Source organism: Marmota marmota, unplaced genomic scaffold, assembly GCF_001458135.2.
Source record: "Marmota marmota marmota unplaced genomic scaffold, marMar, whole genome shotgun sequence".
Classification (NCBI taxonomy): Eukaryota; Metazoa; Chordata; class Mammalia; order Rodentia; family Sciuridae; genus Marmota; species Marmota marmota.
This window is the reverse complement of record NW_026000242.1, coordinates 28551306-28577858: the sequence shown is the minus strand read 5'-3', so window position 1 is coordinate 28577858 and position 26553 is coordinate 28551306. Positions and strand designations below refer to the sequence as shown.

At 41.0% G+C, this 26553-nt stretch overlaps 1 protein-coding gene across 8 annotated transcripts in view; it reads left to right on the top strand.

Annotated features, from left to right (window-relative positions):
• The window catches only part of Fat3 (FAT atypical cadherin 3), a 622271-nt gene that overhangs the window by 550800 nt on the left and 44918 nt on the right, over window positions 1-26553 (top strand). For all 8 annotated transcript variants that reach the window (XM_048795699.1, XM_048795700.1, XM_015489994.2 and 5 more), the window contains 6 exons: window positions 12929-13318; window positions 15870-16084; window positions 17414-17551; window positions 18510-18653; window positions 21896-22093; window positions 25042-25840. In XM_048795699.1, coding sequence (XP_048651656.1) covers window positions 12929-13318; window positions 15870-16084; window positions 17414-17551; window positions 18510-18653; window positions 21896-22093; window positions 25042-25840 — 1884 coding nt within the window. The remainder of the gene's footprint in view (window positions 1-12928; window positions 13319-15869; window positions 16085-17413; window positions 17552-18509; window positions 18654-21895; window positions 22094-25041; window positions 25841-26553) is intronic.

Here is a 26553-nt window from a genome sequence, read left to right as displayed (position 1 = left end):
GATAAGGATACTATAGTTCAAGGCAGCAGTTCTCAAATGTGGTCCCTGGTAGCAGTGTCACCTGGGGGTGGGTTATAAATGCAAACTCTGAGTAAGAGACTCTAGACTAATGGCTCTCAGAAGTTGTCAGGCATCAGAGTCATTTGTTGAAACCCAGATTGCTAGGCCTCTCCCTCAGTTTCTGACTGAACGGTGATCTGATAATTTACATTTCAGACTAGTTCCTAGGTGATGTTGGTGCTACTATTCCCAGAACCACACTTTGAGAACCACTTGCTTAGAAATTCTTAATAGTTTTGTGTCATGAATACCTTGACAGAGGTGATACTACAGATGTCCCTAAAGAATAATGTTTTACAACTTGTGAAACAAAATGAAAAGATTACAAATACAATAAATGTGTCTGGCTATTTTCTAAAATTGTTATATAGTAACATAATTTTTTTCTCCAACACATGAAATAATAAGACCTAGCATAATAGGTCAGGTAACTGCCATATTTCAAAGTAGTGTTAAGCAAAGTTGTGTGCAGCAATCATAGGAGAAGAAGAAGAAGGAGAAGGAGAAGGAGAAGGAGAAGGAGAAGGAGAAGGAGAAGGAGAAGGAGAAGGAGAAGGAGAAGGAGAAGGAGAAGAAGAAAATACCTGTGGTTTTTATTGGTTAAAAAATCAGAGGTGCTGCTCCTACCATGGTGCTTTGTTGCCTTCATGTATAATTGAATGTGGTGCCAAATCAGTTCCAGGTTAGTGAAAAGAAAATGTCAGTTATTTTCTCCTGTGGTAGTTGCATCTATCTTGACTCTCCATGAGCCCCACCTCCTGGTACTCTTGCCTCTCCCTTGTGAGTGGGCTGTACTTACTGACTCACTTCCAATGCACAGAATATGGCAGAAATAATGCTGTCACCTTTGAAGTTAGGTTATAGAAAGACTTGTACTCAGCATGGGCATGCCTTCTATATTAGTCTGCTTGGGCAACCATAACAAAATACCACAGAGTCCTGGTGGCTTAAAAAAAAGAAATATATTTTCTCACAGTTCTGGAGTCTGGAAGTCCCCATGTGAGAACATGATGAGAAGGCAGTTATCTGTGAACTAGGTAGAGAGCCTTCACCAAAACCTGGCTGATGCTAACACACTGAATTTTTAAAGGATAATAATCATAATGTGTGTTAGCTTCAGCTAGGTTCTGGTGAGGGCTCTCTACCTAGTTTACAGATAACTTCCTTCTCACCATGTCCTCACATGACCTTTTCTAGGTGCCCATGGATAGAGAGAGAGAGAGAGAGAGAGAGAGAGAGAGACAGAGATACAGAGAGAGATCTTTTTTCCTCCTCTTATAAGGCCCCATCCTATCATATTAATATTAAGATAGCACCCTTATGACCTTCATTACCTCCTAAAAGACTTATCTCAGTACACATTCTCATTGAAGATTTAAGATTCAACATATAGCTTTTAAGAGGAACACATTTCAGTCCATAGCACTCTTTCTCACTCTCTCTTGAGTCTCTCACTGCAGGGGGAGACAACCACAGTGTTGTATGGCTGAGAGAGACCCACCTTGCATGGGATTAAGATGTACCAACCACTACACAAGTGAGCTTGAAAGTGGAGCCCCAACTCCCTTCACTTAAGCCATTAATTAAAACCATGGCCCTGTATGACAGCTTGCCTGCAACTTCATAAGAAACCTTGATCTAAAGACAGTTAGCTAAGCCATTATGAACTTGTGTCCCATAGAATCCATGAAATAATAAATATGTTACTTTGTGCTGCTGTGTTCTGGGGTAATTTGACGTAACTCAATAATATAGAATTAATACATTAATGCAAGTTCATAAGCATCCTGAATTCTGTCCTTAAGAATCTTCTAGAATAGTCATTGTCTTTCCACAGGCTCCCCTCTCTGAGAAACTTGGGCACTCATCCAAATCAGTGCAATCAAAGCAGGGACCACCCTTTGGGAGGACCAGTGCAGCCCCATGGGGATCAGAGCTGCTGGGGCATGGCAGGGCACAGGTGATGATATGATTACTGCCAGCTGCTCCTTTCCTTTGCTCTCAGGGACTGTCTGGGGCATGAGGTTCAGTCTACCTCCTGCAGAAATAATAGTTCTAGTAAGTCTTAGTGTGTCACCACTGAAAAGATCTTGAGACAAAAATCCGGTCAAATTTCCTCTGTTTCTGAGGATGAAATTGAGGCTCAGGAAGAATACTTACCCAGGATGACTTAGTTGCCGAACTGAATCTGAAAGGAGGATGTCATCACCTTGGGGCAACACATTTTTCTATATTCCAGTAATTTCTATTGGAAAAGGTTTCAAGAAATTCAGTTCTGATTTCAGCTTCTCTTACGTGTCATATAGTCTATGCTTTGCTTAATGCTTAGAAGTCGTTACCTCTAAGCCTCTAGGTCAGCGATTTAATGTGTGTTTTCTTTTTCCTTCCACAAAGCTCTGTTATTCTCCAAAGTGTTAAATCTTTGAAGGTGGCTGAAGGACTATTAAAATGTCAGTAAAAGTTAAATAACCCTCCCTGAAGACGGAAAGACATGAGTCATTGAGTCATTCCCTAGAGGACGTTATGGTCAAAGCCTTTTGTCTGTTGTAGATATCAAAAAATATAATCCTATGGTAGAAGCCTTTCTCCAGAGAGCTTGAAAAACTTACACATGTAATCTTACTTTGAAAAGAACAGATCTTGGTACTTTTACCAGCAGACAGGGAAACTGAGGTTCAAAGTGGTTGTAGCTCCTTCCAAGGCATCTGTTAAATGGATAGTGGATATCAAAGCGATCTGGGCCCCATTAAGCCTTCCCTGAAATCTTTCCCTTCTACCAATATTAGGACCCCATTCTTCAGTGCATGCAGCTAGATGGCAGGACTGTGACAGCCTGCCATTTCTGTGTCACATTGGCCTGTCACTTTGCAAAGTGTCATCATAGAGTGGCTTTGGGATGAGACCTGATTAAATATTCCAGCTCCTTCTTTACTAGTGTCTTACATTCCCCAACCCTTCTGAACACCCACTTCCCCTCTGGTACTGGTTATCAGCCCCGACTGTACATCTGAATCCCCCAGGGAGCTTTAAAAAACAAACAAAATAAATAAACAAACAGGCAAGAGCTTCTTCTCCAAAATCAGACTGAGATGGGGCTGGACATTTTTCCCCCTGTGTGACTGTGATGTCTTGCTTAATTTAGGAGTCTTTGTATTTGACAATTGTATGTTATTGCTATTATTACGCTTTTTAAAATCCAATTTCTCCCAAGCAGGGCTCAAAACACTAGTTGTCAAATGAAACAATAATTCCTTCCAGAAAGGGGTATCTTACGCAAGCATTGGCAGGAATTCTTCATCTCTAATGGTTAGGCACAGTGGTGGTTTCTCATGCGCTCCCTTGTTCACATGCCACCTCATTTGTAGATGCCACATGTTAGTAACAGGTCCCTTAGCTGCTCAGGTGGATCAGTCCTAATCCAATACAGAGCAATGCAGGAATGGATTTAAGAGGTGAGCAGTGTAGGGCTAAGGATGTGGCTCAGTGATAGAGTGCTTGCTGAGCATGCATGAGACCCCTGGGTTTGATCCCCAGAACTGCAGGTGTGGAGAGGGGGTGAGTAGACTGGTTAGAGAATATTACCCACTCCTTGGCATTTTGTGCAGAAATACCAAGGACCTCTAGCTTTGACTTTCTGCCTCTTCGAGGCATGTTGATACTCAGTGGGGTATGCTTATCAGTTTTACCACAGGATATATACTGTCACTTCCCCTTGTGAGGTCTCCCTGACAGGCACAATTATGTTGTCCATCATCTGCTGGTGAACACTTTTAATACTTCTCACATATTACAAAATCCTTCCCACTCACACCCTCTCCAACTTGTTCCTTCCAAGCTTCCTAATTCTCTCTTGCCTAATTTATTCATCAACTTAGTCCCAGTTTCCAGTTCACTCCAGCTATAATTGGTTATAATAGCTCCGGCAACTTGTAGTTGGCTCTGAAAAAAAGACAGTTTCAGCTTCTACCATTCTGAACTTAAGATTTAGCAATAACAAACCCTTAACCCACCTGTGGATGAGGATACTTTGCAATTTTAGCATCCATGCCTTCACATGTATCACCTAAAAAGCCCTTTCTTCCTCTCAATTTTCCACTTTGGTATTCCTGACAACTTCTACTTTTCCTTCATGACTCAATTTATTTGTTTACTTCTCTGGGACATTTCCTTGGCCACCCCTCTCCATAATCAACTCTATATAGATTTGTTTCCCAAGTAATGAGAACCAGTGTGGGGAGAGGTGTTGGGAGACACTCTTCTTTGCATTGCCAGTGCCTGCCATGCAGCAGGAGTTCTTCAGTATTTATTAGATAAATCAATGAATTGATCCAGTGGTCACACTTAGTGGCCCATATAGAGAACCTTTTGAGTATAATTGTTCAGTTGTGGTCCAGCACAGAAGTCCTGTGCACCAATAAAGTTTTCAAAATTTAATTGAATAATTAATTTACTTACATTTTTACAATTCCAGGCATAATGCTAAGCTATAGATAGTTGCAAGAGTTTATCTGAAGCTGAACTGTAGCTTTTTAGGTTATCATACAAGACAGTCTCACCCAGCAAAGGGGTCGGCTCCATGGGTGTGCAGCCTGTGTAGTCCAACAGGGCCCCATGCTTGGAAAAGCCTGTTCTTGCTTTAATGCTCAGCCTGTGGCTGTGTTCATTGCTTTATATTTTTTATACAAGAAGTGTGCATTTTAATTTTGCAAGGAAACCCACAACCATGTCGTCAGTCCTAGCAGGAGATCTACTTTCAATTCACTTGGCAGGTCCTCCAGAGATTTTTTTGGTGCAGTTCTTAGGATCTCCCTGACTCTGTGACTGCTACTGCCTTCTATCTTATTTTGACTATTCAAAAAGCCAAGGAGCTATTGACCCCAGGAGTTGGTATTCTGCCCTGAGGAATGTGCCAGCTTTAGTCATCACTCAATGAAAAAAACTTTTAAATGGTACTTTAAACAGAAGTAATTAGAGAGTCTATTTAAAAGTACAGTAATTGCTAACTTAAAAAGCATTGCTAATTCTATGGACCTCCTTATAGTAACTTTGTGCTTTATTTCATATCATCCAAAGGCATATTTCAAAGTTTAAAAAAAAAGCAGTCAGTTTGATCTGTTTGACTATAATGGGATTCTATTTGCCTTTCACAAAGGATGAGAGAAGAATTTTAGGTTACCCATTTTCTTTAACTGCTTAATTTGAGTGTAAAAATTAGTTTTAAAAATATTCCTTGAAATAATTTTATAATTAAATCTTTGACAAAAGTGATTTTTTTAAAGTAATGTCTATCTTTCTGAAGATGAACTAAAAGGAAAAATGGAAATACCCAGAAGAAAAGCCTATACAATACATATCTTTTTCTATAATTATGTCAAATGGTATGTATGTTGAGAATTAAATTGGATTGGAAAATAACTTGAAAACTTGACTGTTCTCCAAAATTGATATTAAAGAATTATTTTCCATATACATGATTTTTTGTAATAGTTATTTTACTTATTATACATATGTTCTGTGCCCTGTGTAAAACCCAGAAAAATAAGCAAAAAGGAAAAACAACATTTTTACCATGGAGACCATTTTGATTGAAGTCCCTTCTTCCTTTTGGCTGTACAAAGAGAAGTCATAAACTATATATTGTTTGGTACATGATTTTTTTCACTAACTTACAAACATATTTCCAAATCATTGTATATTCTTTTATATTCTTTGACATTTTATGTACTAACATATATATAGAGAGAAGGTACCATAATTTATTTAACTGATCCTCACTATAGAAAATCTAATAATTATTATCTTTTTAACAATAATTGTTTATATATTTACAAATGTTTTATATAGATTTTTTAGATATTCCTGATTTCTCCACATTGCACCCTCTGGGCATTTTTAAATTACTTTAACACATAAATTTACAGTGGGCATATGTGCAATATCTGCATCACCTGCATAATCATGATTGTATACTTGCTTTGGTCCTTGGTTGTTTCCTCTGCAATTCAACATTTACTACTCTTTGTGTGCCTGCCTCTGTGCTCAGTACTTGACATAAAAATGAATAAGAACAGTCCCTCATCCAAAAGGTACATTAATCTAGTAGGAGAGAGGATACACATACAATTAATGATATGCAAAAATACTATTAAGGGATCAAAGAGAAGGAAGTAACTAAGGACACTAAGCAAGCTGTTCCAGAGGAGACCCCACAAAGAGAATGTAGGTTTTTTTATTTTTTAAGAGAGAGAGAGAATTTTTTTAATATTTATTTCTCAGTTTTTGGTGGACACAACATCTTTATTTCATTTTTTTTTAATGTGGTGCTGAGGATCGAACCCAGCACCCCACGCATGCCAGGCGAGCGCGTTACTGCTTGAGCCACATCCCCAGCCCCGAATGTAAGGTTTTGACAAGAGAGCAAGGGACAACATTCTGAGTAGAAAGCAAAGCAGGAACACAGGCCTGGAGAAGTAAATATTCAGAGTGTCTTGGATCATGACTGGAGTGGAATAACACACTGGATGGGGAACAGGAGATGACAACAGAAGGATGGGTTATGGCCAGATATAAAGGACTGGAGTTCCATCATCAAAACTTTTTGCTTCTGTCTATAAGAATTGATAAGTCAGTGACTGTCTTAGCCCATTTTCTGTTGCCATAAATAAATACCGTGGATTGGGTAATTTATAAAACCCCATGGTTCTGGAGGCTGGGAGGTCAAAGGACCATGTTTGGTGAAGGTCTTTTACTGGTGGGAACTCTGTAGTGTCCCAGGGCAGGGAAGGACATCAAATGGCAAAACAGAACCAAACTGGCTTTAACAGACCCACTCTAAAGATAACCCACTAACAATTAATTTATTAATCCATGAACATGTTAATCCATTCACAAGGGCAGAGTCCTCATGACCTAATCACCCCAATCCTGTTAATGGCACACAGTGGAAATTGAAGTCCAACATGAGGTTTGGTGGAATCAATAAAACCATAGAAGTGACTATTCCCAGCTGCTGGAGAAATCCTGGATCCAGAGTTCTAGGAACTCCACTGTGGTGAAATTGGCCAGGAGGAAATGTGCCCTGTGGTTGTTGGCAATTTGGACTCTTGGAACAGTTCAGTTGAGAGGGAATGAGAGCCTCACCTGGATGGGAGTCTTGCCACAGGATATTCAAGAAACACCTCAGAGACACATTCAAAAGAACCTGGTGTTCTAGTTCATATGAGAGGGAAGTTGGGAGAAGACACATAGCAAACTCTCAACTACCTAGTTAAGTAATTCCTCATCAAGGTGCTGTGCTCCTAGAGTTAGGGATGACGCCTCTGGGTCCCACTTTTCCCAACTCATTTTTGCATGCCAAAAGTGGTCACACAAGCAGGTGGCACTTGGGAAATCTTTATTAAATGGAAGGGTGATATCCAGTATTTCCTGTGAAAAAGATAGAAACATTCCATTTTTTCAAAAGAAACAGCACTGTCTTAGGATAAGACCATAGCAAAAAAACACAATGACATATTCAAGAACCAAATATTTGTTTATCATTTTTCTTCAAAGGATAATCCTTATAGCTTAAATAAGAGCATGACTTAATCACCAAGCCTGGGTCATAAAGGCTGTGGAGTCTAAATATATGTGTGCAGTTTTGATTACTGATAAATAGGCATTAATAAAATGCAGGAGTAAGTACTGGCTCAGAGACAAGTTACTAGGTGGCCTGGGGCCTAGGGTCAAGGAACCAACTGCAGTGGGACATGAAGGAACTTGGAGGGTGATTGAAATGCACTGTATCTTGATGGGAGCATAGAGTAAACATAGGGTTCCATATTGTAAACATTTATTGGAATTCAGGAGCTGGACCCTTAAAATGTATTCCTGTTGTTATATGTAAATCACGACATCTCAATGAAATTGATAGAAAAATAAACAAAAATTGTTGAAATTGCTTCAAATTACTTCTTCTTCAGTTACCTACTCAATATAAATGTCTTTGTAAAAGTCAGTTTATAGCAATCTAGTACCAACCACATTATTGCCACCTACAAGCCAGATTCTGTAAAGGTGATGGGGGACACAGAATTCAATGTACAGACAAGGCTCTGTAGAGAGGGAGTCAGAGCAGCTGCTGGTGTAAGACACCAAAATGAACATAGCATAGCATAGCTCTTGATAGTTTTGAAACGTGGGGATCCTAATCTCAGGAAGAAGGGAGAAAAAATTGCATAAAGGCCAGATCAAAATAATCTTGATACATTTTTTGTATTGGTGATTCTGGTCATTTGGTTTCAGCGCTGATTCTAATATCTCTGACATTCTCATATATACAGCTGAACTATTCTGACATGGGGCTAGATCCATGGAGATGCTCCTAATACTGGGGGTTATTTCTCACTGAAGCATAAAACTTTATGCTTGTATATCTAAGGTATACAAATGGATTCTGAAAGATTAATCAAATGATACTAATATGCTGTGTTAAGCTTTCTTCCCATCCAGAAGATTCCAGTAGCTCATTATGATCCAGCCTAAAGCAGATTTTTCCTTTGTGGATATCAGCCAGAAACTTGATGAGCAGTTGGGTAGAGAGGGTAGTCCACTGGAAACAGTAATGAAACTAGCTCTATTTGTTGAATTTGAAAATAGGTTGTGGTACTGGAAGATAATCTCAGATCTCAGCTCACCTGGGACCTGCCACTCTTACCCAGTGAAGACCCAGTGAAGTTCAGTGATCTGCCCAAATACATGTGTGTAGTTCGGTCACACCGCTTTAATTTTATAGTATTTAAAACCTGACATTTCATACCATAGTGATGCATGCATACTCATTTTTATAGCAGCACAATTGCTAGTAGCCAAACTAACAGCCTGAGTGTTATCAACAGATGAATGGATAAAGAAAATGTGTATATATACACAATGAAGTTTTATTGACTCATAAGAAAAAAAATAAGTTATGTAATTTGTAAAAAAAAAAAATAGATGGAACTAGAGACAATCATGTTAAGCAAAATGTGCCAAACTCAGAAGGTCAAGGGTCATATGTTTTCTCTCCTATATGGAAACTAGACAGGAAAAAGGAAAAGATAGGTGGGAAAGCAAGAATTGTGTGAAAAATCAAAGGGAGATTAGTAGAGGAAAGTGACCAGGGAGTGTGAGGAGGAAAGAGAGATGAGAAGTGCTGGTAAGGGATATTGGCCAAATTATATTGTTATATTGTGTGCATGAAACAACAAATTTCATCATTATGTAAAACCATAATATACCAATAAAAAATGTAGAAAGAGGAAAAAAAATCTTGAATTTTGTGCCAGTGCATGTCCAGAGGTCCATCTTCCCCTTTGGCCAAATTGAGAGAAACCTAGACTCCATTTCAAAGCTTTCCAAAAGAGAAAATATAGATGTGGCAGCCCATCCCAGGATTTCACAGCTTTCCCTTCAGAGACTATCTATGTGCTATTTCTTTCCTCCAACACCATTCCATAAAAATGCCACTATATATTACTTCCTTTGAGCAAATATGGATTTTAATCATCCTGCTTTTATTTGATTTTAATCCTCTGAAATTCTGCCTGCTCCATTTGCCTCAGTTAACACACAAAAACTTCACTTCTAATGAAAGTCAAACTTCTCTTGTAGCCAGGCATTTTAGCATTTTAAGAAGCTAAGTAGCTCCATCCTCATTAAATTAGGCTCAAATTGGAGAAGAGAATTACATACTTAAAAACACAAATGCCAAATGATGGATTAATGTTATACCTTAATGTAACACATTGTGACATGAAGTAGGAGCATTAGACCAATTAGCAAGCAAGTCCTCTCCTCGGGTTCATCTTTTTGCTGGATATGTAGTAAAAGGATGGCAATTTGAAGAATGACATTTATCAAGCCCCTTTGGAAAGAAAGTTTCCCCTTTAGTGACATGACCTGAATTTATTGAACAAAGGCAGCACCGCATCTCCTGATAACATAGCAAAGACTCACTAAAAGTACTGCCACTGCATTGACATTTATGCTTGTGACCTTATTTCTAAAAAATATTGAAATCCATTGTGATTGTGTCTAAACTGTGGTTTTAATGTGGTCTAGAAATCTATCTCAATTTTTTTCCTTGAGAACTAGCAAATCCTAAGTGGTGTCATTTAGCAGGGGTTTATTATTATTATTATTATTTGCATGTTTGTCTCCTGTCCCTTGCTATTCTGGTCTTGCTTTCATGTCAGTCTGATTGTAACAGAGAGAAGGGGGCAACAATAAATCTAGCTCCTCCTGGTGCAAATGCCAAAGATACTGTCAGAAGTAAAATGTATGGAGAGATATGTATGGGGAGTGTGGGTCAGCAACTTGCTGTGTGCGGGGAAGGGATGGTTTTCTGCTAGGGTAAAATGGAAAAATCCTGTCACTGGGTTTAAATTAGCAGAATCTGCCTGGAGGGGAGCCATGGTCTTTGTGTGGCTGATTAATGTCAGCCTTGTAATGCAGCATTCTAACAACAGGGCTAGCCCACTGAGCAGGGATCTCGTCAAACAGGGCATCTCATGCTTAGGGCATCAGAGTCCAGCCAAGTGCCTCTGAAGAGATCTGGAAGGGAAAGTGGCAGGCCTGGAACACAGGCGATGATATTTTTAATTATACTGGAGCTATTTGTCCTAATGAAGGAAGCATAGGCAGCCACTAAATGTACTTTCCTTTCAGGCTCTGCTGCTGTAAAGAGTGGCAGAGTGCAAATCCAACCCCCTGCTTGTTCTAATTCAACCCTGTTTCAGAACAGTGTGTCAGAAATTACCTTCCTGCATAAACTAATCTTTGGGGCTGAATAGGTGAGATATCCAGGTACAGATCTCCTAAAATCCCTAAAAAGTTCACCCCAGGGACTTTTTTGGTGAACAATTTAATCATGCAGCTACTCTAGAAAACAGCCAGAAAGCATCCCTAAGACTTCTGCTCTAGAGTCTTATTTCAGGGGACTTTAAGAGAAAAAGAAAGCCCTCTTGTTTTCAATACCACCACAAATAAAATCTGAGGTTGATGTTTATATATTACAGTGTAGTTGTTTTGAAAGAGAAATAAAAGTAAATGATGAAACTTTGGGGGAAAAAAATGGACTCTCTGGAATGGAACCAAGAAAAAGCTTTCTGTGTCAACCTTTTGGTTAAAGCCACATAATACGATTTATGTCATCCCCTTCAGATATATGATTTTATTCGTTTGCTGGGAATTTGGGTTTAAGGAAAATTGTATGTTGGGAGAGTAAAATGTTTAACTCTTGTTGTTGTAGAATGCCTGCCCCCTTGGTAAAGTATCATAAGAGGAAAATAATAATAATAAATTAAAAGCATAGCTAGACCCTCCCCTCTAAGATCCTATGTTCTAGAGTTCCATATTTCACAAAGACACTTTTGGGTGGTTGTCATAGCAAAGACGCCAACTGACATCTGTCTTCATAAAGAGCCTTTAGCATCATATGGCACTTTACCCCTACAAAGTTGTTACATTTTCCTTCTTATAAAGCACAATGACTAAAGCAAATTTGTGATTAACACCATTTTCAAGTGCTGAGATCCTCCATACAAAACAGTTAAATCAATCTTTAACCCAATCATCATTCAGTAATTTGTAGTTGTTGATGGATATTTCCTGGTTGATATGTTTTAGCTCTTGTATGTGTTAAGATGGTGTTTTTTTAAAATCACAAAGCTAGAAAGTTCCCTCACACTACATCTGCTCTCCTCCTTGATGGAATGCTCCAGGATCCCCTAACCCATAGATTTCTTTCCCCTGCTAAACTCCCTCATGACTTCACCCATTCTCATGGCTTTGCATGTTATCTATTGATGACCTTCAGATTTATAGCTCCAGCTTGGGCTTCTCCACCTAACTCTAGTCTCTTCTATCAAACTTCTCACTTGAACTCTTCACTGAATATCAGATACCTATCTCAAACTTAATCTTCATAGGGTTTCTGGTCTTTCATCCAAAATCTAGTCCTCTTGCATCCCTCTCCATCTCAGCTAGTCATAATTCCATCTCTCTAGTTGCTCGGGTCAAAACTCAAAGTCATCCTGGAAGCCTCTTTCTCTGCCATCCTATATCCTATCAGCTCCAGAATCAGAAAACATTCCTTTCTCATCACTCCTAGTTCATAATCTGGGACCCCCTCACCTACATGCTCAGACTGGAACCCCATCCCTTGTCACCACTCCCAGCACCATCATCCCTGTTCTAGCTGCCATTGTTACAAGCATGTAATCCTGCAGGGGTTTGCTGACTGGTGGATCTGCTTCTGCTCTGACTGCCCTTCAGTCTGTACACAACCAGAAGCTGAAGGGATCCAGTTAATATCTAAGCCACATCCTATGACTCTCCTCTCAAAATCCTCCAGTGTTTCCATCTCACTACCATGACCCACTGGAATGTAAAAACTTCCTTAAGAAATGCTAGACTCTCACCCATTGATGGAACTTCTAGCACCTAGAATTGTGCCTAGTAGATTCTGAATAAATATTTCTTTAAGTCATTAATTATTTAACTAGTCAGTTTCTGTTTATCTTTCTGTGTCATATTTTTACCCATGTATCTATTAGAATCTGAAAGTTTTTCTTAAATTTTGTTTTGGAGGGGGGAGTTATACATTAACAGTAACCAATGAATTCTGATATTTATTGTCGATATTTTCCCAGTTTTTAAAGGTTTTAATTTAGTTGTATATTTTTTTTTTTACAAACTGAAGCTTTCGTTTCTGTGGTACCACAGCTATTTTTGTAATGATTATTTTTCTCTGGGTGGGCCCTTTAAAACTCAGCAAAATGTTCATATTTTAGTGAAGAACATCTATCTATGTTCTTTTCTGCTCACATTCTTGTGTCACCTCCCACAGGCATCAACAGGAAGGTTGTGTACTCCCTGGCGGACTCAGCCAACGGGTTCTTCTCCATTGACAGTTTGTCTGGCATCATCAGCCTGGAGCAGCAACTGGACCGAGAGCAGCAGTCTTCTTACAACATCACTGTGCGGGCCACTGACCAGAGTCCTGGACAGTCCCTTTCCTCTTTTGCCACGGTCACCATCACTGTCCTGGACATTAATGACAACCCGCCTGTGTTTGAGAGGAGGGACTACCTAGTAACTGTGCCTGAGGATACCTCCCCTGGCACCCAAGTCCTTGCTGTTTTTGCCACCAGCAAAGATATTGGCACCAATGCTGAGATAACATATCTCATCCGGTCTGGGAATGAGCAGGGGAAATTTAGAATCAACCCAAAGACAGGTGGGTAAATAGCAACCAACCGAGAATTCAGAACCTCACAATGTCCTGCTTCTCCTCCAACTCAAACTCCCCTTCTTAGTGGGCTCTTTTTCCTCCTCCTTCCTCCCTTACAAGGAAAGCAGGTATTCTGGTGGCTAAGTCTCCAGCACTCTGCTTCTAAGAATACCCCTGCTAAATTTCAGGCTTCTTGCTGTGGACTTACTTGGCAAAACTTGACCCTAGGTTTGGCTTCAAGATTTCTATCAAGGAAGGCTTGGGAGGAGCAATGTGCTTCCTCCATGGACCATGTGCTTCCTTGGAGGAAGCACATTGAGAAGTAGTATTTGAATTCCGAGCATGAACACACCCATGTGTGTTTGTGTGTGTATTTCATTTGGATCATATGTGCTGGGAAATTATCCTAGAGATGAGCTTCCACCTGCCTCTGTCCATTAATTTAGACTGTGCTTTGTGGTCACTGGCCAAGGAGGACATTGGTCATGATCTACACCGGTGACCTGCAGGCTTTACCACACCAGCACCCCACATAGACTCTACCAATTGGTGGAAATAGCACTGCATTTAAGCCCTGCTCATTCCTCCTGGTTAGAACATCATCGTTTCTCACCACACTCTTCAAACATTAGAGGGGATGTGCAGCATCACCTAGGGAAAATGTGCCTAGAAGCCAAAAAAAAAAAAAAACCCAAATACAGCCCTTGGGCTTAATCTTCAATAGTGAGTTAATAAATTGTAGAGGCATTTTAGGATAAGTAAAGAGGGTTATTCAGAAAAGGTGTTTGTATATTCTTGGAAGGCTAAGCATACTACTCTTGTGTTTTCATAGAATTTGTATTTTTATTTGAAAGTCCTTTTGTGGCTATTCTTATTTGTTAAATAATCCCCCTGTGGATAGGCAAGGTGCCTCACATTTTGTAGATAAGGAAAATGAGACTCTCACACCTTTCCACCTTTTAGCCTATTTCCCTCATCACCTGAGGAGTTATGTCCTGTTGAGAAGGTGGCAAAGAGGGTTCAACTCTCTTTGGGGATGGTCACCATATACAAATAAGGAGGTATAATTAGCAGCACTATTTAACATGGCAAATATGCCAGATTCCTCTTAACACATTAGGTGTTTCTCACATATTCCAAATAAGAAAAGCAAAGCTTCAGAGAGGTTACACCTTTTCCCCAATGTTCATTAGTAAATGGATTATCCCAGATATGAACTTAGCTTTTCCTGACTCTGGAATTCATGTTCTAACCTCGATATAATGTAACACTACCAACTGCTGGAACATCAAGCATGCAGGAGATACAGGTCTCACTTTTGACTAGAAATATCAGTAAGGAATTGCACTAGCAGCTTCTCTCAGCAGTGCTTATGTTTATTAAGGTCATTACTTCAAATTAAAATGTATGGGGACTTCCCTTATTTAACTGTGTTAGCTTTAACCTGTCTAGTTATGACCATTGTATATGAACACCATGGGGAAATGGGTAAGTACCATTTAAATCTGGCATTGGATAACAAGACCGGGTTGCAAAATAAAGCAGGAGGGGTGGGAAGTGCTAGGAAAATTTAATTACAGGGACAAAGAGGTTCTGCGGTAGGTATGTCTACTATTTCTCACCTTAAGTAGAAGTGGACTGTTAGCAGTCTTAGGACCAGAGAAGTCCTCTCTCTGGAAATGTGAATGGATGTGACCTTCTTCCTGTCCTAATGATTGTTTTCCAAGTGAGAGGAAAGTTTTGTTTTTGAGAACTGCTGTGTGGGTAGTACAAAGACCATCTGCCAGTCACAGAGTATGCTAGATCTTCTCACCAGAAAGGGCTAGGTGAGGAGTGATGTAGCCCTTAAAGAGCCCTTCCTAGAGGTGGCACCTAACTAGAGTTTTCAGTTGTTCTAATTGTTTAATTTAGACAACTCTATGACATGGACATTATCATCTCTTTTCTATATGTAAAGACATTAAACTCACACTCAATATTTGACCACTGTCTGATTACCATGTAGATCCTTTCTCCTATGTCACTATGCCTTGATATTTCTGAGACTTTTACCCTTTTTGTGCCATAATAGTTTGAGATAAGCATATCATAACTTGACAAAGCATCTTTGTGAGTTAATTCAATTTCAGCTAAGTCTGCAAGTATTTACTTGCTGACAAGGAGCAGGATCATATTATCACATCTACACATCTCATCTCATCCTGGGTATACCTGGGTCCACCTGAGGAATTAGAAGACTTGGCTTTTCCTGGGATGGTTGCCCCGTTCCTATTCCCTAGTTGCATGAGCAGATTTTCATGCTTCTTGAGAGATGTTCAGAAACTGTTGCAGAAACATGCAGATTTTTAATTTATTTAGTGTTGTGTTTGATGGATAGCTATGCTTTACTGAAAGCATTAATCAGATTTCTGGAATGCTTTCAGGGAAGCAGTAAATAAATTCCTGAATATCTGAAATTCTTGGCTGGAGATGACGTTGTAAATATTACCATGATTATAGAATGGCTGACCAATGTTTTTCCCTAATCAAATCTAAAGCTCCCCATTTTTCTTTAAAGGGGGTATTTCTGTCTCGGAAGTCCTGGACTATGAATTATGCAGAAAATTTTACCTGGTGGTAGAAGCTAAAGATGGGGGCACCCCAGCTCTCAGTGCTGCAGCCACTGTGAGCATCAACCTCACAGACGTGAATGACAACCCTCCCAAGTTCAGTCAAGATGTTTACAGTGCTGTCATCAGTGAAGATGCCTTGGTGGGAGAGTCTGTCATTCTGGTAAGTGCCAGGGATGTCTAGATGTCTGAGACTATTATTACTCATTACAACGAAGAAGTTAACAAAGTCTCTGTTGGATTTTCTTCACTTTCCCCTTTCAGTGTCTTTGTGTCCCCACAGTGCTAGTCAGACACAAGCCTTTCAATGGTATCGTCTCCAGTTTGTACAGTAGAGTGGATTAGATAGATTAATTTATATCAAGGCTATAGTGACTTTTTTTTTCCCAGAGTGTATACATTTTTAGGAAACCAAAACAGACCATGTAAAGAATTTTTAATGATGGTTCCTACTAGTATATGAACTTGGATGATAAGTTATTAGGTAGCTTGAAGATTACTTTTTTCTGCACAGTATGGTAGATATAGTTTATAAGGATATATTGTACACTTCAAAATCACTGAGAATAAGTTTCAAATGTTCTCTCCACAAACATTTGAGGTGATGGGTTGTTAATTAGCTTAAATTAGTTATTCCATATTATATCCATAAATCATAACATCACTTTGTAACCCATAAATATGTATGCTATAATTTGCTAGTTTATAATAAAAATTATTGGGTGGCCAAAGATAAACTAAACTTGGCTTACCACCACCACCACCCACACAATCACAGAGTAGGGCAACTACAAATGGGCCACTCTTGGAGGAGCCCTTTAGGGAAGGAATTTTTTGTGATAATACTTAGAACAAGCTATGTGTTTGGAGAACTCAGGTTTTCTTATGCCACAATTACATTTTGAAAATGAGTTATCATCCTTACTGGATCCTGGGTGGGACAAGTCTCTTCCACCCAAATATCTCTCCTTTGATTGCCCCAGCATCAGATGAAGGTGGCTGTAGCCCTCTGCTGTATACGTTAGAGGTGGACTTTCCAAGCCCTCTCTCGTTCCTGGATATTATAAGACTCTTTCAGTGCATATAAATATGAACATGAACAATACAAAGTAGTAGACAGTGGGAAGCACATTGGCTATGTGGTAAAAGGGAATATTCTTACACCTCTCTATATGGAAATGCATAAGTTTAGAGAATGTATGACTCTGTAGCAGAAACCACTATTTGCAGAATTGGGAAGGAATTGTGAAAGCACTACCATCAGCTAATTTGGGGCTCTCACTGTCTCAAGCCTGAGGAAAATCAAGCATGAAAAGCACCAGGTTGTAGGCAGAGGAAATTAGCAAAGAATGAGATGGGGCTCCACTGGGGCTTATCACTGGCATTGGTGAGCTGAGCTCCTAGGAATACTGTCAGTTCCGGAACTCTAAGAATAAAACCTTTCTCTGTCTCATGTTATGTCTTTTCTATGTTTTTCTTGGTTTCGATGAAGCTAATAGCAGAAGATGTAGACAGCCAGCCCAATGCACAGATTCATTTTTCCATTGTAAGTGGAGATCGGGACAATGAATTTGCAGTGGATCCTGTTTTGGGACTTGTAAAGGTTAAGAAGAAACTGGATCGGGAACGGGTAAGCTATTCAAGACCAACTCCTTTCCCATCCACACCTATATCTCCACTGGAATCAGGGCACAGGCTTCATGAGTATAAATAGCAAGGTTCTCTATTCTAAATATTGAGAATAAATAGGGATACATTAAAATGGAGTGTGGAGTATTTGGGTTAGACTTCCTGCCAATAATAGCAGCTGGTAATTGTTTATATATGGAGGTTTGAAAAGAAAGAGCAAATATGTGTCTTTAAGAATGGCTTAAATTTCAGTCCATCTGCAAGTGAGGGCAGAAAAGTACCTTCAGTGTTAGGATCCTGTGGCACTGGTTTCCTGAGTAACTTTAGCCCTAAGTGAGCAGATACAAAAAGATCCCTGAAGGAATCTAAGCCAGAAAGAATGGTACAGAATATTCCTATGTCCATTAAATGTTAAATATTCCTATGTCCGTTAAACTGAGTTTCTAAACCTTGTCTTTCTTGACCAAAACATGTGTCTTCAAAGAGAAATTAAATATAGAAACAAGTGTCATAGTAGCGATGCTAAAAAGCAGATGGAATCTACTGGGTGTTGTATTTCCATACCTCCACCAATACTAAAACTAGTAAGTCAGACAGGTCAGAGGTGACAATGGTTGTGATGAACAAGGGCCCAGAGCTGTGGCTCTAACAGGGAGTGGTTTTGTCTCCCAGGGACACTGAGCAATGTTTGAAAACATTTTTGATTGTTAAAGCTGGACAGAGGGTGATACTGACTCCTGGTGGGTAAAGGCCAGGGATGCCTTCAACCTTCCTACAGTGTCTTCAACAGCAGAGAATGCTATTCAGCTGCAAATGTTACATGTTGAGAAACCTGGGGTAGAGAACCACAGAAAGGTGACTGATCTATAACAAAGCAGAGCGGGAACCTGCAGTTCCTGAGTGCCCAGAAGAAAAGAAGTGCTGCTGTTTCTTACTGTCACCTCTTTGTGCCTTGGCAGGTGTCTGGATACTCACTGCTTGTCCAGGCAACAGACAGTGGTGTTCCCGCAATGTCATCAACTGCAACTGTCAACATCGATATCTCTGACATAAATGACAACAGCCCAGTGTTTACACCTGCCAACTATACTGCTGTGATTCAGGTAAGCAGATCTCACTTGCCAGGCACTCATCTGTATGCATTCAGCCCACTTCCTGTGCTGTGTTTCCCTCCCTGTCTTATTTGGTTTGAGTTTACCATAGATTAGGTAATTTATAAACAACAGAAATTTATTGTCTACATTCTTGAGACTGGGAAGTCCAAAATGAAGGCTTCATCCGATTCTGTGTCTGGTGAGGGTCTTGTCTCTGCTTCATAATGCAGCTTTCTAGCTGTGTCCTCACGTGGTTTATAAAGCAAACAAGCTTCCTCAGGGCCTCTTTTATAAGGATGCTAATCCCTATCAAAGGTTCCACCTCTTAATACTATTGCATTGGGAATTTCATACCAACATATGACTTCAGGGAGAACATAAACATTTAGACCATAGCATTCATTTGAGTTTCTTATTATTTCTTAGTAGGCATGAAAAAGCCTGATTCTTCTACCACAGCTGATGAATAAATGTTGCTAAGATGTATCCAGGACAGGGTTCTTTCATGTATCAGATGTTTTATGTACACTAGCAACCTATAAAATAGGACGGTGGATTGACCTCCATTTGAGAGTCAAGGAGAGAAGGATTGTGAGGTTAAGCAGTTCACCCAAGATCCTGTAGTTGGTAAGTAGTAGAGTCAGGATTTGAATTTGGGTCTGACTTTTGGGGGAAAAAAAAAAACCAACAACTCTGTAATGATAGGCAATCTTTAAGCAACTTTGTGCTGTTCTGACAGGGGAGGGAGATTGATAAGAACCATCTCATTATTCAAAGGGAGATTGGCATCAGGGTAGAGCTGCTACTCATTAAAATTAATCTTCCATGGGCAATTTGTTTAGCCCTTTAAATTCACCTGCTTCTAAAAATTAGACTGCAGGATAAGGTAACTTACAGCTCGTATTCTGCTCTCAGAGAAAATGAATCTTCCCATTTACTTTTTATTCAGAGGATATTTCATGAGCACAGTTCCAGGTGCTGAGCTTCCTTTACCTCCCCATGTTTTTAGAAGCCGGAGACCCAACCTAAGCTGGATCAATCCTGACATACTGTCAGTGCAGAGGGCTTGGAGGAGATAGAAATTGAACTGGACAATCATCTCTTGGCCTTGTCCAGCTTGGTATCAGAATTACCCCCAAGGGCTACCAGGATTGCTACCCAGGGCTTTGTGGGTAGAAAGTAAGATGAGAGTGGACAGATCTTGAGGGGACACTTTGGGATGACATCGAAGACTCTGAGTCTGGCCACACTCAGCAGGCTTCCTCAGCCCCCATGCTGCTGAGCTGTCCAGGGATCAGAGCAAGCAGCTACCTGCTGGTTCCAGCCCCTGTGTCAGTGGAATCCTTTCCTTTGGAGAGGAAGTTGCATTTCCTCTTCTCCCTTGTTTTTCTCACCAGCTGTGCATGCTGATCACTCTCCTGCCTCCACGAAGCTTCACCCAGGCCTGTGCCTTCCTCCATGTCCATCTCAGATTGCTCACCTCCATGACCATTGCCCCCCATGGCACTCTTTCCTCTCACAGGCTCTGCTTGCCTCCCCCCACAACAAAATGGGCTTTGCCTACTCATAATTCATTTTATGACACATATCCATGGCTTGGCAGACTGTTTTCAAATGCAGATGGCAAGTCAGTCTGGGAGTGGTGGTGGGGTCCTCTCTGCCGGGCCTGTCTGTCTGTGTCTTTGGGCACCTTTCTTTTCCATGTGGTGACCCCGAGGGCACACATTCTTTCTCCCTCTCTCCTTCTAGTCTGTAGAGGAAATGGCCTTTATAGAGTGAGCAAACAAATCAATAAATCTCCTGCTTTGTGTGATGCTGAGTATGTTGTTCATGGAGAAGAGTAAATCTTCCCTGGGCTGAGTTTTCTCCACGATGGTTCCAAAGGGAAGCTATGATGACCAAGAGGGCACTTGAGAAAAGGAGCAGGAGACCTTTGAGGTTCTATTCCCTTCCTCTTTCAAAACCCATGCCAAACTAATGTATCCACCTAAAAACTAAAAGATACATAAATAAATAAATATTTTTTTAAAAAAAACATACCTTCCGGGCTGGGGTTGTGGCTCAGTGGTAGAGTGCTTGCCTGGCATGCGTGGGGCCCTGGGTTCAATCCTCAGCACCACATAAAAATGGAGGAATTGCATCCATCTACAACTAAAAAAAAAAAAAAATTAAAAAAACATGCCTTCCTTTCCCCAAGCCAGAATGATTTCTTTATTCCAACATATGGTTTTTATAAGGCTAATTTGGCACACAAAACTTGAGTGGGCCTGCCCTCCACACTGCAGCGTATCACTGTCTCCATCTCTGCAGCTCAAACCCATTTAATCCTTGAGTCGATGCCATCAGGAGGCAGGAGCCAACAAAGCTAACTTCAGACCCAGACCACGGTAGCACTGAAGTCTAAACAGAGGGGGGCAAGGAAACCGGTGCCTGTGCTATGGAGGATTTAGTTTGGCATTTTCAAAGAGAAGATAACCTCAAGAAAGAACTGCAAAGAGTCTTTGTTTTCTCCTTTTGGGGAAAAGAGTGAGGGTTTCTGCAAGATAACACTTACAATATAGCATCAGGGTTTCCATAGACTGATGATGCAATGATTCCCTTTCTCTTTATTTTCAAGTTGAGGAATATTCCATCCCCCTTCTGTCTTCTAGAGAAACATCACAAAACTATATTCTAGGGTGGGTTATAAAAGCTTCATCTTCCACCTGGACTGTGCTTTTGCATATTGACTGGGAAATTGCCAGCATGTCCCCTCAAAGCATCCAATGTTGTGACATTATGTCACAGTGTTGGACCTCAGCATATTTGTATTATGAGTGTGAAGAAGAGCCTCCCCCACACCCCACCAGGGGAGATTTCTCCTGGCCTGAGAAGATCTCCAGTGTTGCCACCAAGACTGGAGAGAGCCATGCAAATGGGAACAATCCCAGAGGTTTCCTGATAAATGCTGGGCACTTTGAGCTGATGAAGGACAAGGTGTACCCCACACTATCCTGGGAACCTATAAGCCAGCTCAACATGAGGACCTTGTGTTCTCATCTTCAGAGCATCATCTCATGAGGCAGACACTGATGGAAAGAGGGTGCTTGCCAACACCAGCATGTTGAGACGGCAAGAGGATGTCACAGAGAACCCCTTCCACTAAAGCCCAGTTTCCTAGCTTTTCACTCACCACCAGTGATGAGGGATTTTAAAAAATGTGAAGAGAAGTGTAATTTTTATCTTCCTTTTTATCCTTTACTGTTATGCAGGAAAATAAGCCAGTAGGCACCAGCATCTTGCAGCTGGTGGTAACAGACAGAGATTCCTTTCACAATGGGCCTCCCTTCTCCTTCTCCATTTTGTCGGGAAATGAAGAGAAAGAGTTTGTGTTGGACCCTCATGGGATCCTTCGGTCAGCAGTGGTCTTCCAGCATACGGAATCTCCAGAATATGTGCTCTGTGTCCAGGTATGGCCTCGTTCTCTGTCCACATCAGGCTGCCTGTCTCTCTGCTTGTTTCACTGCCTGTCGGTTGGCTTTTCTTTGTCGAACAAGTCAACATAATTCATTACTGTGAAGGAATGTTCCCCTCTTAATCGCAAATTCAATTTCACACCAATAAAAGCGGCCTGTGTGTGTGAAATTGAACAGGAAGGAAGGGAAGCTGGCTGGTTCAGGAAGGACATTTCTGTAGGTTGAGCCTGGCAGACAGTCACTTCACCTAAGTCGGCATTCTAAGAATCTTGGGGTTGTAATTAACCCCCAAAGAAACTCATTGGTTAAAGCTTGTGGCTCTATACTGAGCATTGTTTGCCACATTATCCTACTTGAGGAAGCTACCAGTCACTTTCTTAGTGGAATTTAGTCATAGTATGTCCTCTGTTTGTTTGCCAGGCCTCCCTGGTGTGGCAGGGGGAAACCAAAGACTCAATTGGCACTAGCCTTCCAGGATCTCTCCTCCAGTCATTGGCCTGTGTGAAATGAAGTAAGCAAAAACAAAGGGTATGCAAAGGATATAAAGGGAAGCAAAAAAAAACAAGAGAGAACACAAGAGTTCTCCCATGTGAACTGTGCCAATAGTCAGATTTGTATTCCATCAGTAAAGTTGAGTGACTTTTCAACCCACAGGTATCCACAGAGAGCAGCCCACACCAAGTATGTATAATGATAAAAATAGCAATCCTTTGTATTTGTATAGATTTGAGTAGATGTTAAGGGCTGAAGGTATAGTTTATTCATAGTATGTGTGAGGCCCTGAGTTCTATTCCTAGCAACACACACACACACACACACACACACACACACACACACTCTACATGTCATCTCTTTGGATAATTTATACCTTGTTCTACTCCTTGAAACCATCCAAATTAATAACTGCCAGCTCTGAGCATGCCAGTGAACTCTTCAGTTGCCGCCACTCTTTTAACAATTTATATCACAGTATAGGGACTCAAGGCCCAAAAAAGCTTTCCAGTGTCTTCTCACAGCAGGGAGTACAGTGTTTCCATCTTCTGTCTAGTTGTTAGAAAGCAGATATCATCTCTCAGGCTTTGGGATCCCTGTAGCAGGCCCTATCCTCCTAGTACCTTAAAATAAACTACCACCAGAGCCCATGTTTTCTTCCTTTATAAGGTCTCTGGTTGCCTCAGTGATGCTCCCTTTGCCATCTTATTGCCCCATACACGTACTATTCTATCAGAGCTTCCTGGTAATTCCTCTGCTCATTTTCTTCTAACTCATCCCTCCTGGGTCAATCATTCCAGTTCAATTATTTGTTTTCCTAAGTGAGAGATGAACAAATTATAACCCTTTGGCCAAATCCTGCCCTCAGTCTCTTTTTTCTAAATAAAGTTTTATTGGATGTAGCCTCACCCATGCTTCGTGGCCACTTCCAGGCCCCAAGGACAGAATTAAGTGATTGTGATAGAGACCATATGACCCACAAAGCCTAAAGTATTGGCTTTCTAGCCCTTTGCATAAAATGTTTGATTACTCCTGCCCTAAACTAATACTATAGCTCTAAACTAAAAATCAAGCACTTCAGTGCTTGAAAACTTGGGCCCTGCAAGCCATATTCTACCCACAAATTTCAGATTTTGAATTTCAGGGTTTTGGGGCAGATATCACCTTCCCGTCCTCCTCTGACCACAGGCCCATTACCCTGTCACCTTATACCTAGCAGCTTCATGCCTTTCTGCCATCTTTCCAGCTTCTGACATTGGAACCTCTGGCCTGGAGTTCAAACTTGTCACTGATATTTGAAAGCTCTCCACTGTTTGACTTTAAGTTCATCTAATTCACCAAAATTATCTCTTCCTATAGGAAGTCTCCAATTCAGCATCTCTGGTTCACATTGCTAAGCAAATAGATAATGAGGGTGACATTAGTAATAAAAATAGCAATAATCACGTGAATTATCACATTCAAAATATTTCTATGTGTTAGGCCTGTGCTAAGTACTTTGCCATCACTCTCTTTTGGTCTCCAGCATACAAGAACCCTGTGAGATACATACTCCTGTTTTACTCACATTAAAGAGACCAAAATTGAGGTTCAGAGAAATTGAGCAACTTACTCAAAGATGGATATGAAATGAGTGGCAGAACTAAGATTCAAATTCTGGCCCATGTGATGTCCAAGCACTTGCTCTTACACTGCCTTCCACATGCAATGATACATCTCCCCCGATTCCATTTAGCCTTTGGCCCCACAATCTCAGATACCCACCCTGTGGACCCAGCCCCTGGGTCTCTTCCTCCTTCCGAAGCCGTTCATTACTGACTGCCTCCACATTGCGTGTGGCAGGAATTCAGTAAAGATCTTCTGTCAGTGTGGCTGTTGCAGCAATGCTTATGTCAAGAAGAAAGAGAAAGGGTTTGATGTTTTTTGTTGTTGTTTTGGGGGGCTAACTATTTTTCCCTTTGGTGTGCTTTTTTTAAAATTCACTCTGATATAATTCCCAGTTAAATAAAATGTTGTTTCCTAAATATACAGAACAGTGGCATCTGGTCCAATCCAAAGGAAAGAATCCACCAGAGAACAAAGATCCCTTTTCCAACAGGGAATACCATTTTATGAAGTTTTTCCTGTGGTTTCTGTCCACAATGAAAATAAGGCCAGCCTGTGTAGGTATTCTGGGTCTCATAGCACCCCCATCCTCCTTCCCTCTTCACCCCCACCAGCTTTGTTGTATTGACACATTTTATTGTCCATAACAGAGTGCACATATGGGGATTGAAGGTGATAAATCATTCCCCTTACTTAAATGCAGATCCTCAGCATTTTACACAGTCATGACAGGAGATTGAGGAAAAAGCAAACTCAGTTAAAGGTACAGACATCTTCTGAGGGTTTTTTTATTACTATGATTTTTTTTCTCAATTCCTTGTTTTTCCGCCTCTTGGTGGCCCTAGGCAAAGGACTCAGGAAAGCCACAGCAAGTTTCTCAGTCCTACATTCGCGTGAGGGTCATTGAAGAAAGTATCCACAAGCCCACAGCCATTCCTTTGGAAATTTTCATTGTCACCATGGAGGATGACTTTCCTGGTGGGGTCATTGGGAAGATCCATGCCACAGATCAAGACATGTATGATGTGCTCACGTTTGCCCTGAAATCAGAACAGAAAAGCTTGTTCAAAGTGAATAGTCATGATGGAAAAATCATTGCCCTGGGTGGCCTGGACAGTGGCAAGTATGTTCTGAATGTGTCTGTGAGCGACGGACGCTTCCAGGTGCCCATTGATGTGGTCGTGCACGTGGAACAGCTGGTGCACGAGATGCTGCAGAACACCGTCACCATCCGCTTTGAGAATGTGTCCCCTGAGGACTTTGTGGGATTGCACATGCATGGGTTCCGGCGCACCCTGCGGAATGCAGTCCTCACCCAGAAGCAGGACAGCCTGCGTATCATCAGCATCCAGCCCGTGGCAGGCACCAACCAGCTGGACATGCTATTTGCAGTGGAGATGCACAGCAGTGAGTTCTATAAACCAGCCTACCTGATCCAGAAGCTGTCCAATGCCAGGCGACACCTGGAGAATGTCATGCGCATCTCAGCCATCCTGGAAAAGAATTGCTCGGGCCTGGACTGTCAGGAGCAGCACTGTGAGCAAGGCTTGTCGCTGGATTCCCATGCACTCATGACTTACAGCACAGCACGCATCAGCTTTGTGTGTCCACGTTTCTACAGGAATGTGCGTTGTACCTGTAACGGTGAGTGTAGTATAGAATTCCCTGCCCCCTCTTGAAATTTTAGGAGTCAACTGGGTTATCATTTCTTCAAGGCATGCACTCAGTCACTTATTCAACTGAATATTAATGGACCACCTGTTATGTGCCAAATAACCATGAAAGATTCTGGAACTGCAGGAGAAATAAGAGAAGTCAGCCCTCACTCCCTTGGAAGTTTAGCCTAGTGAGCAGCACAGACAGGCAAGGCCAGCTGATAAGCATGGTTAGATAGATATACAATGGGGGTTGGGGACAATGAGAGGGAAGTTTTTCTAAAAAGAGTGTCCTATAGGCTGAGATAAAGGTCAAGTTGGAATTAGGGAGGGGAAGGAGAATATTCCAGGCAGGGATAGCTTGTATGAGAAAAGCTTAAAGGCAAAAGAAGAACCCACATGGAGGAGACAGGAAGAGCTTTTCTCTTGCTAGAAGGAGGCAGCAGTAATGACAAATGAGATTGTAAAGCAGGCCCAGTGATCACATGAGGGCCATTTGCCAGGATGAAGAATTTATAAATTATCCCAAGGCACTGGAAGCCATTGGCTGATTAGAAGTGAAGAAGTGACAGGATCAGATCTGTCTTCACAAAGGGCAGCAGAGGGGAATGGATGAGATGGGGTCAGGGCAGAGGGAGGGAAACAAGTTGGGAATATGTGGCAGAGGATAAAGGCAGTTCGATTGCTTCAGTGAAAAACAGG